Source organism: Corythoichthys intestinalis, chromosome 1, assembly GCF_030265065.1.
Source record: "Corythoichthys intestinalis isolate RoL2023-P3 chromosome 1, ASM3026506v1, whole genome shotgun sequence".
In the NCBI taxonomy this organism is placed as follows: domain Eukaryota; kingdom Metazoa; phylum Chordata; class Actinopteri; order Syngnathiformes; family Syngnathidae; genus Corythoichthys; species Corythoichthys intestinalis.
Window position 1 is genome coordinate 44,220,989 of NC_080395.1, and position 15,198 is coordinate 44,236,186.

General features: G+C 37.6%; 1 protein-coding gene across 2 annotated transcripts in view; it reads left to right on the plus strand.

The window, feature by feature from the left end:
* ap1g1 (adaptor related protein complex 1 subunit gamma 1) overlaps positions 1–15,198 on the plus strand; it is a 39,391-nt gene that overhangs the window by 4,386 nt on the left and 19,807 nt on the right. For both annotated transcript variants that reach the window (XM_057852019.1, XM_057851925.1), the window contains exons 2-7: positions 2,817–3,020; positions 3,089–3,213; positions 3,585–3,726; positions 4,430–4,526; positions 8,029–8,105; positions 12,855–12,950. In XM_057852019.1, the coding sequence (XP_057708002.1) occupies positions 2,820–3,020; positions 3,089–3,213; positions 3,585–3,726; positions 4,430–4,526; positions 8,029–8,105; positions 12,855–12,950 (738 nt within the window). In that variant the 5' untranslated portion in view covers positions 2,817–2,819. The remainder of the gene's footprint in view (positions 1–2,816; positions 3,021–3,088; positions 3,214–3,584; positions 3,727–4,429; positions 4,527–8,028; positions 8,106–12,854; positions 12,951–15,198) is intronic.

The following is a 15,198-nucleotide window of genomic DNA, read 5'->3' on the forward strand; positions in this document are numbered from 1 at the left end:
TTACTACTTGGCATAGAGCGCTAGTCTAGTTAGCGAATATGCTAGTCAGTGTCTGAAGTGTCCGTTTGTATTTGAGTAAATGTTAGATAGTAAATTGGTCTCATTTCTTTTTATATAGAAACCACACACATAAACCCATTCATATTACAGTTTAGTCTCCTTTCAACACAAGCTCCCATTCAAACTAAATTGTCATACAAGAGAGAGTGCTTTGAAATCGGATTGTATTTAGGAACTACTGTTTGATAAAGTCATTGACACAATTTATATCAGCGCTTTGCCCACAAGATAATATCAATCATCAGCATTTTTTTTTTTAATTTGAACAAAGTTTTTTTTGTCTCATTTGTGGACTGAGAAATCTTTTTTGTTTTATACTCAGAACCCTTATTAATAACAGGTTTTATGTACTGAAAACAGTAAAATTGTAGACTACAGTTAAGTCATGTAGCTGTAATAAAGTATTATTTTTAATGGAAATAATCATCCATTCTTCATGGTTACTTATAACATGCATAAAACAACGTCAAGTTAAATTGTCAAGGTAATTGAAAAAAGTGACATTTATCTGATTAATCATTTATTTATTGTTCAATTAATCGATTATAAAAATATTCATTAGTTGCAGCCATATTTCATTGCAACCCTGGTTTAAGTTGGCAGAACTGAAATGAAAACCACGCGATCGATGTCATTTCTCTGACATTTTTATATTATTTAAATTAAAATACATTTTACGAATACATATATAAATTTACAGAAGAAAAAAAAAGAATTGTACCATGGTAAAAGACTTTTTGAAATTGCTTTGACATCTTTTTACACCACAAATGTAGTCGGTTTAATAATTCACTGCGACATTCAAGAACGTGATTTTCAAAGCCTGTTTAATCTGTTGTTGATGCTTGTAGTGCAGTACGCAGCAGGTTGACTTCTCCCAGTGGTAAAGGGAAGCTTTGGCAAGCTTGTTGTTTCTTGGTGTCGAGCCCTGAAAGAAAATGTAGTGCAAGAAATCTCACGAGGGGAAAAGCTTGTTTGGAGCATTTCTCAGTACATACATTCTATTCCCAAACGACCTGCATATCTACGTTGTTGGCGGTTTACCTCATTATGATGCCTGTTCCGTACCTCTTACATGATACAGAATTGGAAGATGCTAGAATAGTTTGTCTGATTACAGCTCCTCTCAAATGGAATCAGTGTGATTGTTGAAAATGAATATTGTGTACTGAGTATGTGATGAGTGTTGTGGTGAATATTTCCACTGAATAGTACATTATTAATGTACTTACTACATAGAAACAAAACATATTGCTCAAGTATCATCCCCTTGGAAAGGAACTTGTCGGGCAATGTTTTGTAATCTGTCAGGTCATTCAGGAATCTGTAACCTGATTGCTTTTGGTTGTTTCTTTATACATTTAAACATTGCAAGTTATGATCAAATTTATCGCAGTTACGTTATTACAACAAAAAAATTGACAGTAAAGCAAAGCGTTTGAAACATAAGTGTGTTTTATTGGTCAGCAATTTCCATGCTTCTTTCAAATCGCACTGCCAATGAGTTTAATCCTCACATCTCAAACCGGTATGAGTACCGGTATTTTTAACAATAATAAAATTAATAATTTACTTTTGGAGTTGACATTGTTTTTTTAAAACTCTAAAGCTATTTTCGGGACTTAAGATTTGTTATTAATGTGTCAAAAAGCAGATTGGCATTTGGACAGGCCAATTATATCGATTCGTGGGGGAAAAATGAGATTGTGATATAGGTGTCCATCTGATAGTGGCATTAAAATATTAAATATTCAAACTATTCAAATCACAATTTTTGAATGAAGGACAGAACTCCATCCGATTGCTTCATGAGCATGCAAAATGCTGCTTTGTTCATCTTAACGTAGGAGCTGGCAAAGCCGTGTGAATAATCGCTGCCAACCCTCACAGCCAAAACGGATTGAATGTCTATCGCTGTCAGTGGCAACCAATTAGTTAAAATATCACATTTACCCTGCCCTGTCATACCTAATCTTTCCTGTCCTCCTTCTGAGATGCCTAATGCTGACAGTGGTGCTGAATGACTTACAATTTGACAGGACTGCACCTGTGAGTGTGACATTAATTACATCGACAGAGAGTAAAAGTTAAAAGAATGTAAGCGATAAGAATGCACTCTTGTTCTGCACCCACGAGGAATTTTTCATTAAAACAGTTCGTGGCAGGGGCTGGCGATCACCAACACAGCTTAAAACTACACGAAGACCCCTTTTGTAAAGACTTGGTCACCATTCAGAGTTAAGAACTGTGGCTCTCTAAACTGGCTTTGACATTTTGTTTTGGCCTATTCTATCGTAATTTTCGGTTCATAAGCATCTGCTTTTCTCCCCCGCTTTATTAAAACCTGGCGGTTTATAGTCTAGTCTGATTAATTCATGGATTTTTACAGGCTAATCAGCTGTATGTCTTTTGATGTAAATATTCCATAACAACAATGTGGACACCTGCAGCTTTTACTCCACTGATGCCTATATATATATGAATAAAAACAGTTTTCTTGCCAAATATGGTGGGTACAGCTATAGTGAGGTTAATATTATAGTCCAAAAAGTCAGTTGAGTTGTACAAATAATAGATCACAACTCATTGGCTGCCATTGATGGCGATCAACATACAAATGGGAGGATGGGAAAGACAAGTGTATGATGGCAGAGTGAGTGTAACATTTTAACTACTCTGATAGCATTTCAGAGAGAACCTCCTTTTGGAGTTCCTCCTTTTCGTAGACCAACCTTTTTTTGCCGTGTCTGTTCCAGAGAATGCCAGCTCCGATCAGATTGCGGGAGCTGATCCGAACTATCCGGACAGCGCGGACCCAAGCGGAGGAGCGCGAAATGATCCAGAAAGAATGTGCTGCTATCCGCTCATCTTTTCGAGAAGAAGACAACACATATCGTTGCAGAAATGTGGCTAAGCTCCTTTATATGCACATGTTGGGCTACCCGGCGCACTTTGGGCAGGTAAGTTACTAATAACGTGATGGACAATTGGTAAAATCTCCTAATTTTGTGGGATTTTTTTCTTCTAGCTTGAGTGCCTGAAGCTGATTGCATCCCAAAAGTTTACTGACAAGCGAATAGGTTATTTGGGCGCGATGCTGCTCTTGGACGAGAGGCAGGACGTGCATCTATTAATGACGAATTGCATTAAGAAGTAAGCTTCTCATAAAATGTGTCCGTAGCGTTCCGAATCTTACCGACCTTTTATTTGTTTTCATGTACCTGTTTTGATGAATGATGCACTCTGAATTGGGCATGTACTGTAATTTTTTAACTATGAGCCGCACCTTTTTCTTCCTACGTTGAACCCTGCAATTTATAATACAATGCATCTTATTCATAGATTTTTATGGGCTAATGAGCTGCAAGCCTTTTGTTGTAAATATCCAATAATACAATGTGGACGCCTGCAGTGTGTTGTCCAGTGCAAATACTGTTTTCTTGTAAAATTGTGTGTGTGCGGTTCATAAACAGGTGTGCCTCATAATTCAAAAATAACAGTAAATAATCTCCGTTTTCTTTCAGCGATTTGAATCACAGCACACAGTACGTCCAGGGACTGGCGTTGTGCACTTTGGGCTGTATGGGCTCCTCAGAAATGTGCCGTGACCTTGCGGGGGAGGTCGAGAAGCTGCTCAAAACATCCAACTCTTACTTGAGAAAAAAGGTAAATTTTGTGACAGAAGAACTGAGGTGCATCTAATTAAAATAAATGCAGTCTAGACAATAGAGCTGCCACAAAGGATTCTTTGGATAATCGACTAATCACCAATTAAGTTTTTGCCTAGTTTTTTCCCCTCCCCTTTTTATTTTTGTAAAAAAAAAAAAAATAAAAATAAAAAAAATAGAGTAATGTTTTTCCTCCATTTTTTTCCGTTAAATACAATTTAAATAAATAAATACATAAATAAAAAGAGAATATTTAATTATATGCATATTTGTTTTATTTATGAAAAATTAAATTTAAACAAGTAAACATCCTCAAAACATTAAGAGATAAAAAAATATATATGTACCGTTTTTTCCTTTAAAAAAGTTTTAAAAATATTTTTTTTCTCTTGTTTTTTAATTAAATAAAGAGAATATAAAAATAGGAGAACATTTATCATTAACACATTTGCTGCCATTGGCAACAATGAATTACAAACATGACAAAGATCACCCAAGTAAACATAAAATGCTGTTTTTAACTCATTCAGTACCATTGACGATGATAGACTGGACGGCCAGCCCTCAGAGTCCAAATGTATTAGATGTCTAGTGCCAAAAAGGGCAGCAAATGAGTGAAGAGCCTCAAAAGAGTATTTGTTTTTTCTGTTTAAAAAAAAAAAAAATCTGCCCCTGTGTCTAAATATTTGTTTTTCTGACAGGCGGCGCTATGTGCAGTTCACGTCATCAGAAAGGTTCCTGAACTCATGGAAATGTTCCTTCCAGCCACAAAAAACCTGCTGAGCGAGAAGAACCATGGTAAGTGCAAACCGTTTGTCAGGATGCGTTTCATGCTTGCCCTTCATCACTGCGCAAGTCATCCTTTTCCCTGACACTCACTGTGCTGCGCTGTCCTTTATGATGCATGTCCTTCACGGGGTACAGTAAGATAAACGAGCAAAAATAAAAATTCAATATCGTCAATAAGTCAAATATACACATAATTGTTATGTCATGTTCGGCTCAGATCAGTAAAAATGATTAATTATTATCATTTTTTCCCCCAGAACATTCTATTTGTGGGTCATACCAGAATTGTAGGAAATTTTTCACACTGCCCTTTAAATAATCCTCTTATGAAATACTAAAACATGCTGTTGAGTACACTTACTTTTCCTGAGATCAACTCGAAAAAAAACTGAGAGAAAAGAATGCTTTAAAATATTTTTTTAAAATGTCAGGTACAGTGGTACTTCGACATACTTTTAAAATCCGGCTAAAACTTTTGAGACATGCTCGAAATACTACGATTTATGACACCATCGCAATTTCATTGTTTTCCCGCAAGACGGATGCAAGGCAGATTTTCTTTTGCGTGAAATCAACATGGGTCCCAAGAAGGTTGGTGCAGGCGGTAAAAAAAGGAAAAGGGTGATGTTACCATTGAAATGAGGAAGGAAATTATGAGCATGGTGTGCGCGTCAATCGATTGGCTTGACAAAATGGCCGCAATATGTGTACAATCTCGAGGACGACTCTCATTATTATTATTGTAATATCTACAAGGAAGTCGCCAGCTTTGTCAGTTTTATAATCATTTTTGAACTTGTGCAACGCGACACCGCTACTGTCCGCCTAAGCCGACGCTAACAACAACAGAACTTTAAAAGAAAAAGTAAAAGCTTCCCACTGTAACGCACCTCTCTGTCTGTCATCAGTCACACGGTGCAGTCAGGAACAGCATACAAAACACATCCACCACATTAGAACCCGATTCGTGACATGATTATTATTATTATTTGTATATATATAACTTTTTGTTTTGTTATGTGTAATTGTTATTTGTAATTGTACCTGCAGTATTTATTAAGGATTTAGTGTAGGGTTTTTTTGGCTGTGGAACAAATTAATGAAATTCTAATGTATTCTTATGGGAAAATCCTGCTCGACATACGACCATTTCGACTTACAAACCAGGTCCTGGAATGAATTAAATACGTAGGTAGCGGTACCAGTGTAAGTCTGTAGTGCCCCCTAAAATGCCGTTTTTCTCTTAGTTGGCCTTCATTGAATGTCACTCTCTACGTCATCCAAAACTATCAAGCATATGGTCAGAATGAGATTTTTTTCTTATTAATATAAGTTTGTCTTCTTGATTAGCAGTAAAAGATAGATGGACATAGTGAGCGTCTACTATTGACATAATGCTAAGAGAGCGGCATGAGAACCTTAAAGGGAGAAAGTTACGTGTGATCGGGGGTGTGACCCCAGTACCTACAAAGCAGTGGTCTCCAAACTATATAAATAAAATGTATTATTATAGGGCTGTCAAACGATTAAAAATTTTAATCGAGTTAATTACAGCTTAAAAATTAATTAATCGTAATTAATCGCAATTAATCGCAATTCAAACCATCTATAAAATATGCCATATTTTTTTGTAAATTATATATATATATATTCTGTAAAATAAATTGTTGGAATGGAAAGATAAGACACAAGATGGATATATATATTCAACATACGGTACATAAGGACTGTAGTGGGCATTTCACTCTACTGTCATTTAAATCGGTCTATGCTGTCCTCACTACGACGCCTTAATAATCAGACGTCTTCCTTTTTCATCTGATTTATTAATAAAATGGTCTCAAACCATTGTCCTCTTTAGACCGTCGTAAAACTACAAAAAAAGTACACAAGCATTGCATTAGCAACAACGTTAGCTTAGCACGCTATACAGGTTCACTAATCAAAAAGCGTCTCATACAAAAAATATAACATTTCGCTTACTAACATAATATGTACATTCTTTACAACAACCATACTTACGGACAAATCTTGTCCAAGGATCATATAAGCACAACATTACAACGTAGGCGTCAGCCCGAGACGTCGTACAGCCATATTGAACTGGCAAGAAAACACTAACCCATGTCGCAAAGCGACCACAAAAGTTCGCAGTTAGACAGCACAAAAAGCCTTGCTGTAAAACTTACCAAAAGGCAGAATACTGTCTGAGCGGGACATGTGCGTTAATTGCGTCAAATATTTTAACGCGATTAATTTAAAAAATTAATTACCGCCCGTTAACGCGATAATTTTGACAGCCCTATATTATTATTATTATTATTCCACATAGGGCCGCAATGGGTTCACTCCCAACAGAACAACACCACACCTTTTCACCAATCTGGTGTTTTATAAGTGTAATCAGTTGATTGCAGTCAGGTGCTGCTTGTTTTAGTACAAACCACATTGGTTAAAAGGTCTGTGCTTGATCGGTATGAACAAAAACCAGGACCCACAGCAGCCCTCGAGGACCGGTTTGGAGACCCCTGCTATAAAGTTTGAGTGTGTCCGTTAGGCTAAACAACATTAGGAAGGGAACCCATGCGAGCGTGCATGCTAGCGTATGGTTCATACGGCCAATAATGCGGTGCGCCCTTTTTGTGTGTATGTGTGTGTGTGTGTGTGTTTAAATACAAAAATATCACCCGAAAATGAACCTTTTAATACGGTGCGCCCTATGGTTGCGAACATACGGTTTACATTATAGTTTATTATCTATTATTGTTGAATATGTAACACAAAACCAGAGAAGTGAAGGCTTATTTTTCCCAATCATTTTAAAGGCAAAATGTCCCTTGAAATGACCCTTATGCTAGAAAGTTTTTGACTCTTGGTGCATTTAGCAAATGAATGGCTTTCTTCTTCAGCACATCTTTGCTTGTGTATAATGTGGAGCGATTAGGAGAGGTGTGTTCTCATGCGGAAACACGTGTTTGAAACCCTGCTCTAGTAGTGAGTAGAGACTAAAAACACAGCCTTGCAAAACCTTTTGTCATTATTTGTTCGGCTTAATATTTTAACCAGACAGGCAGGCCAGCACGGAATCTAATTAAAGTTGCTTTGTGGAGATTCACTTCATTGGACAGGAACAATACACCTATTATATCCATTCTCTCGTTCATTTGCACTCATTCATATAAATTCCATATGACACCCCAACTGTATAATGTGCATTCCTATTTGTAAATGATCAAATTAGCTTACAATTCTAAAGCTGATGTTTAGAATGGATTGGAACTGCTGCCACAATAACTTGTACTAGCCTTGTCGAGCTATTAAAATAGCTGTGCGCTGTTATGGCTGCTGGCTATGATGAACCTTCATACCCATCTCCAATTAGCCATCACACAGAACTTTTATTACATTCCTTTACAGCTGCATAAAACACCAATACACTCCCTCTCAACTCTTGTACCTCTCCTCCACCCTCCTTGTCAGCGTAATGACCTCCAATTTGTTTATCCCCCAGGTGTTCTCCATACATCCGTTGTCCTCCTTACTGAGATGTGTGAGAGAAGTCCTGACATGCTGTCTCACTTCAGAAAGGTACAAACTCAGTCTGTTGAGGTTGTGATATATTTACTAAGACAGATTTGCTCTATGATTCTGCTTGTATGCTTTGTCTTTTTTTTTAATTTATTGAGAGTGTGCTAAAACAAAAAGGGTGTAACTAAAAAAGTAAATCTCTTATTTCGGGACCCTTTGATCTTTCATTGAGGAAGGCAGAAATTTTATTGAAATTTTATTTTAGCGATGAACATGAAGTTGATGTACATGATTTACGTTCGCGGGCCACACATAATTACCGTATTGGCCCGAATAGAAGACAGCCCCAATTATAAGACGACCCCCTCTTTTTCAAGACTCAAGTTTGAAAAAAGACTTTTTGAACACCAAATTATTTTTTATACAGAAAATAATTACAGCACATCTGAAACAAATGATTAAAACAATATATTTGAGAGAAAAAGCATGTTATTTTGCCTCATTCAAATCTTAATATCTGAACATTTAAATATGTAAACTAAAGTGCAATCACATTCGTAAATTAATGGCTTCTGGTTTTTGAAATGTAAAATGAAACTGTAAAATCTATTGTTTTAAAACAACAAAATTGCAATAACTGCATTAACCATCAAAGTGAAGTCTAACTGTAACGGTAGTCTTGAAACAAATCTGAATAAGGAAAAACATTGCATTAAAATAATGCAAACTGGAAAAACTTGAGAGTAGCTGAGATCTGTCATGACAGAACTTCGCTTCAATGATATCTGGCGCCATCTAGCGTCGTGAATGGGTATAACGTCTAGACCGCGAATATAAGACGACCCCCACCTTTTCAGTCTTATTTCAATGCAAAAAACACTCTTATATTCGGGCCAATACGGTCAATAGTGGCCTGGATCTTGCCCCCGAGCCGCGAGTTTGACATGTGTGGGGTCAAAAATAATAGCACAATTTTGATCACTAACACAAGGTAATGCAACATATTAACGTGAGCTAGTTCAAAATGGCCTACCATCACTATTAGAAACGTAATGCCTTACATGTGGTCAAAGACACACACAGCCGCCGATTCACTCAATCGATCAAAAGGCAAGAAACTCATGCCGTAATAAGCACATTTATACAAGCTGCTAGTACCGACTCACTGGACAGCCAGCCAACTGTACACCATCAACCTTTGCCACATGCGTCACTTAGTAGGCGAAGCTCCACCTTTTAAATACATACACACTCTGTCACAAATCCTAGTGGAATGTGAGGATGGCGACCCCAAGTGAACAAAACAATAAATGCACCTCGCATGCATTCATTGTGTATTAATGTGAAATAAATTAGTGTCTAGTGGGAGAATAATAACAGGGTTTATGCGGGTCTTTAAAAAGCATTAAAAGTCCTTAAATGGATTTTGTAAAAATTCAGGATTTAAAAACCTTTAAACTATATGTTTGAAGCATTAAAAATTCTGTGAACTTGACGGATTAAAACTTTTTCCCATAATTATTAGTTATAATATCAGCCGATGAAAGCATTTTAAAATGATAACGGATAATATCGACATCACAGTTTAGTACAGCAGTTATGCTTATTGACCTTTAGATTTCTCCATACCAAGATGCTTGGGATTTGTTATGTGAGCAAACGATTGCATGCAAAAATTATGTGAACAATAAATGATTTTAAAAATAACGAATTATAAACTCATGACATACCTCATTCACGGTACTGAAGCTGTGTGCCTTTGTTGTTATTTTTAGCCAGACGCACTGTGTGGGCCATATGTGATATGGCAGTGCCTTATTGGCACTTTGCACATGATCCAAAACACTGATATTTGCATTATTTTGATTTCAACAATTAATATAGAGGCGCAATATAGGCACTTTTCCATAACTTACTAATTTCTTTTCTTACTTTCGGCATAATGTTTATTGGAAAACCTTGAAGTTGTTACATTTATCATTAAAGTATCCGGTGATGCATCACAAGTAGAGATGTCCCGATGGCATATTTTTGCACCTGAATCTGAGTCATCTGATTTAAAAAATCTGCCAATACAGAGTCCCGATATGATACCGGGAAAAAAGTTTTTTAAAAAAACATTTGACGGATTAAAACATTTTTATTTGAACAAAAGTTCCAAACATGTTACAGTATTCTGTACTCCTTACAGTACTTCCTCCTCCTCTTTTTCCGGGAGTGGTGCAGAGTATAAAACATATATATTTTTGTTTCTTTTGGCAATACCATTGTATTTCTGAATTATTTTGTTACTTTTTAGCTCTTAAAAAAATAAAAAAAATAATAATGTAAGTAGAGCTGAAACGAATACTCGAGCAACTCGAGTTTAAAAACTGATCAGAGTAATTTTATTCACCTCGAGGAATCGTTTAATTTTGCCAGCTCTAAGCATCACGTTTTGCTCGGACTACTTTTAACGTGGACAACGCGCTGACGTACGTAGAGGAAGAAGCAATTAAAAAAAAAAAAAACGTTACTGCAGCCAACTGCCACTACAAACTACGCCAACGTTGCTAAAAACTACGCCCGCATGATGCTAGTGTGGTAGCAGGTAGTGTCCGATGCGTCTCATAGATATCGCATGCATGTAGAACTAGATGCGAAATGACAGACTCGGCCGCGTCTGGGCAGCGTTAGCAAACAGCCGCCATCTTTAACCAGTAGACTTCTCAGCGCTAATAAATATAACGTTACTGTCACTCGCTCACGTAACGTTAGCCCTTCGGAGGACTAATTTTATATTGATTATGACCACTGTCGATGCGTGGCTAACGTGTCTTACATACAGGCTTTATTTAATCTGTAAAACGGCACCATTCCAGATTAAGCGCGACAATGTGTGAGTGGGTAGTGCAGCGCATGCAGTAATTGCGTTAAATATTATAACGTGATACATTTTTTAAAAAATTAATTACCGCCGTTATCGGGATAAATTTGATAACCCTACCTTAAGCCCAAACTAACGACTCTGGATGAGTATAACATATTATGTCTGTAACGTTAAATACAATTAGAAAACGATTTCATTAAAAAACATTAATATATTAAAAAAAGGCATGTCCGATATTTTTTTGCCGATTCCGATACTTTGAAAATTATGTGATCGGGCCCGATCAATAGGCATCTCTCTAGTAAAAATATTTAAATGCTACAGTCCTAACACATTGCGAGGGTGCTTCTGTGCGGTCTACTCTTCACAGATAAAGTTGGTCCTGTGACTACCTCTGCTAATGGCAGTATTTAGTGCCTGTATTTGATGAATTTAGCAAAGTAAGCTTATGTCATAGTTAAAGTGTCAGACTCGAGACTCTCCTTGTGTTCGCATTTTCATCTCTCAGTTTAAGATTAAGTAGGCACCCATGTGAGCAAGTTAATGGCAAAGCTCAGCACAGCCTAAACCTGCACTTGAAGCAATATGTAGGTCACGTGCGAGATAAAAATGTGTCTGATGGTAGAAGAAAACTGGATGTCTGCACATTGGATTAACAGCTCCCAACACAAAAATGACAGCAGCAATGATTCACCAGGCGAGCCATTAAAGCAAAGAGATATTAATCCTGTGTGCCTATAACCACTTCTGCACTACAAAATAAAAGTGGCCAAGTGAATTTCTGGCCCTCAAGTCATACATTGTAGGAGTACGCTAGCACCTAAAATTTTTACTGAAGTGCGTCACTGTTTTATCGCTTTCCTTTGCTGTCTATTTGCTTTTTTTCTATTTCACTTGCAGCCGTTTTCTCTCGATACAGCAAAAACTATGCCTGAAGTGCCACCCCTCATGTTCATGATCTACTTATTTTGAGCTCTCTGAAAGTGAATGATTTTCCACTCCCTAACATCTACCTCATATTTTTTCTGTCATTTGTCCTTGTTACAATTCCTGCATTGTGTTAGAATGAGAAGGTAAGAGTGCATTCTGATCTCATAGCTGGTGCATGCTGTAATTAGTATTCACTCTTCACAGTTCACCTGAGATGTCACCAAAATGTCCTGTAATTCATGGTGCTTTTTTTTTCCTCTCAAAAATTAATTTGGATTTATTTTGTATGGTAAACATTAAAATGTCAGTGTTATAAGTCGTACCAAACACGATGATTCATTTGTCAGCCACGTTCCTCATTCAGTTTTTTATTCTGATTTGCCAAGTGTGTAACTTCTTCAGTTACTGTTGAGTGGGTCAGTTCTCACATGATTGCCACAGGTGTTGTCACCAGGAAGTGGTGCTATTCACAAAATCTGTCACCTAAGTTTTCATTTGTTTACAAATGTGGAGAAAATGAATACAATGACGCTAATGTTAAGTAACGTCAGTTTTAATTTGGGTTGTGTGTCGCCATCCCCACAATTCCTGTAACGTGTGTGTGTCCACCTGATTTCAGATAGACCAGAAACCATTAAACAAAACGCCCATGTGTTCTCAAAAAGAGAGCACATGAAGATTACTCCATTTTTCTTGTTGTTTTTAACAAAATCAATTCCTAAAATAACACATTCACAATATTTTTATAATGTAGTGCCCCTGTTAGCTAGACACAACCTTTTCTAACCAAGTGTTTCTTCAGAAAAGCATTAGAGTTTTGCAGTTTGATTGCCTTCAATTTCTTGTAACCAATGATCCCTCTATTTGCGCTTGATATTTGCTAATAATAATAATAATGACCGCATTTGAAATTATAATTTTCTCTACGGATCATTGTAGATGTTTGGAATATCTTAACGAAATATTCTGACACAAGCTCTTTTCTCTTTTGCTTTTGGTCTTTTTTGTAGCTTGTTCCACAATTGGTGAGAATCCTAAAGAACCTAATCATGTCTGGATACTCGCCGGAGCATGATGTTTCGGGCATCAGCGATCCTTTCCTACAGGTAAGCTACTCATTCTGTGCCAAGAGTAATTTTGTGTAACATCAAAGTATTAACTGCCGAAGAGTTGCATAGTTGAGTAATGTCAAACAGTCAAAAGCAGTCACTTGACAGAACAAGCTAAGAGTGGTTATAAAATATAATTAAAATTGACCTACAGTTGTCGGGTCCACTGCGCTACAAATGAGATAAATATGGACTGGCCTGTTGTATTTACAAAAAAGAAAAAAGACACCTACTTACACTTACACATCAGGTGATATGCCCCACACACATCATCAACTCGCCGTAACATCTGAATAATGTTTTTCTTCTACAAAATAACATAAACAACAAGACAAATAGAGCATTTGATAGCAAAGTAACAATTTATTTACACATAACTAAACTATTGAACTGAGAGATGACGCTGTTGTGGCCGCGAAAACTGGGGTACACTTTTCCCTCATCGCCGCCTGTCTTATCAAGATGGATTTTTTTTTTTTTTAGTCTTTCTTTTGTGGTGACCACTGCCTGTTCACCTGGGGAATTATGTGGAGCTTGTTGTGTTCTTGGGGGGAAGGGACTGGTTTAGCAATGCGCGTTTCCGGCTAAGTCGTGGGACACTGGAGGGTAGCGGGGGACGTGAGCGGCCAAGCACGGCGGCGCGGGCTCTGCTCGGCGAGCACCACAGACTCAACGGCATCGTCCGCTGCACTGGTGGTCCCGGTCGTTCTGTTCGGTCGTCCAGCGCCTGGCATCCCGGGCGTCCTCCCGGTTGTTTTGCTCGGTCGTCCGCCGCCTGGCCTCCTGGTCGTCCATTCAGTTGTCTTCCACCGGCGCCCTGGCCGTGCGGCCCGGCCATTCATTCCATTGAATCGGTTTGCGGGTCTAACCAAATGCGCTACTGCCCTCCAGTGGCCAGTTTTATTGCTTTAAAATGGATTTTCAGCATTGTGCTTTGGAGCCAAGTTGCATTAGAACCTAGATATGTCTCTTGTGAAAAAAAAACGTAAAAGACGTATGAATACGTCTTTGAGACACTGAAACAATTAAAAATAGAACGTATTTTTACGTTTTTGGGAGCAAATGAGTTAATGGCTGCTGTGACATGAACACTCAACACAAGTGTTTACTTCAAGTTCCTACTGCGAAAAAATAGCATGTTAACTCTGTTTGTTTTTCTTTTTAGAGCATTTTCTGAAATGCATGCACCCCTCGCCCCATACACAAACACATCAAGCTAAACTGCTCTCTTATGCCAATGAAACATTTAAGATTTTATGATGGCAGTAATGACACAGAATAAACCAAGCACATACAGAAAAATAGCTGTGCCCATTAAACAGTCATAATGTAGGCTACACTCATGGATTATACAAGTACTTTATACTGAATGCTGAGCTGATCCATTTTAAAAGCTATCAGAGAAGTCACACACACAGATACAAAATAACGCGACATACTGATTGCTAGGTGCAGTCCATGCCAAAAGCACTGCTCCCGCATCAACTCATTGAGTTCAGCCGCTTCGACAACGTTCGAGCCGCTGTCGCTCTGGCGACCTCACGTCCCACGCAGAGAGCATTTGTTTCCGGTGTTCTGCTAAAATGTCCTTCACCGGCGAAATGTCTTACAGGTGGTAGCCGTTTCACTATTATCCAACTCCATGACGTTCACTTGTAGCGTTAGCATAACGGTTGATAGCAACATGCTTCTGTTTGTTTTTCCTGATAGCCACGTGACACGGAAACACATGGGCTGAACTTTCTTAAAAGGGAATGAGTAGAGCTGGGAATCTTTGGGCACCTAATGATTCGATTACGATTCAGAGGCTCCGATTCGATTATAAAACGATTATTGATGCACCCCCCTCATTAAAAAAAAAAAAAAAAAAGTGTTCAAAAATACTCCTAGGCTAAACCAAACTACTATTTCAGTATCAAGTTAACATATAGCAGTAAAAAAAATATACAAAAATAACAGTAAATAAGAAACTCCAGTCCCCATTCTGTATCAGCAGCTTTAAACTACATTCAATTAATTTAATGTTGTGAATCAACTGTTAAAGTTGTTAAAATTGCTCCCGTTATTCCATAATTTCCCTTTTGTCTACTTTCGACATGTGAAAGTTTTAAAACTATTTTAAAGATAGATTCAAGTCAATATTTCACCGATTTAGGAGTATTTTAGATACAAATTAAATTAGGTTTGCTTGGAAGGTTCGCTACAACAGCCTTGCAGGGACGTGTACTGCTTTAACATGGCGGCC